Source organism: Geospiza fortis, unplaced genomic scaffold (genome assembly GCF_000277835.1).
Source record: "Geospiza fortis unplaced genomic scaffold, GeoFor_1.0 scaffold599, whole genome shotgun sequence".
In the NCBI taxonomy this organism is placed as follows: domain Eukaryota; kingdom Metazoa; phylum Chordata; class Aves; order Passeriformes; family Thraupidae; genus Geospiza; species Geospiza fortis.
The window spans coordinates 90,232-90,749 of NW_005054605.1; the positions used below are offsets into that span (position 1 = coordinate 90,232).

The 518-nt window shown below is 68.7% G+C and overlaps 1 protein-coding gene across 1 annotated transcript in view; it reads left to right on the plus strand.

The window, feature by feature from the left end:
• The first annotated feature begins 166 nt into the window (after window positions 1-166).
• LOC102032525 (nuclear receptor subfamily 4 group A member 1) overlaps window positions 167-518 on the plus strand; it is a 7,889-nt gene continuing 7,537 nt past the window's right edge. The window contains exon 1 of the mRNA XM_031064558.1: window positions 167-218. Within this exon, the coding sequence (XP_030920418.1) occupies window positions 167-218 (52 nt within the window). The remainder of the gene's footprint in view (window positions 219-518) is intronic.

Here is a 518-nt window from a genome sequence, read left to right on the forward strand (position 1 = left end):
GAGGAGCCCGGGGGTACCGGTGCCGCTGAGCACCGGAGATACCCAGAGGGGCACTGGGCAGAGCGGTACCGGGGGTACGGGAGGCACCGGGGGCACACCGGGAATGGGGCAATGAAGATACCGGCACCGAGGGGACTCCAGGAATGGGGGCACCGGGGTACCGGCAATGAGGGGACACCGGGGATTCCGACACCGAGTGATGGGCATTGAGCAGAGCGGTACCGGGGGTGCGGGAGGCACCGGGGGCACACCGGGAATGGGGCACTGACGATACCGGCACCGAGGGGGCTCCGGGGATAACGGTACCGGAGATACCGGCACATAGAGGGCACCGGGAATGGGGGCAACGAGAGGTTACCGGGGGTGGGGACTGAAGTGATGCCAACACCGAGGGGGCACCGGGGGTGGGCGCACCGGAGTACCAGCAACGAGGGGACACCGGAAATACCGGCAACAAGAGAGCGCAGGCGATGGAGGCACCGGCGGACGCCAGCCCCGGTGTACCGGCGGCGAGGAGA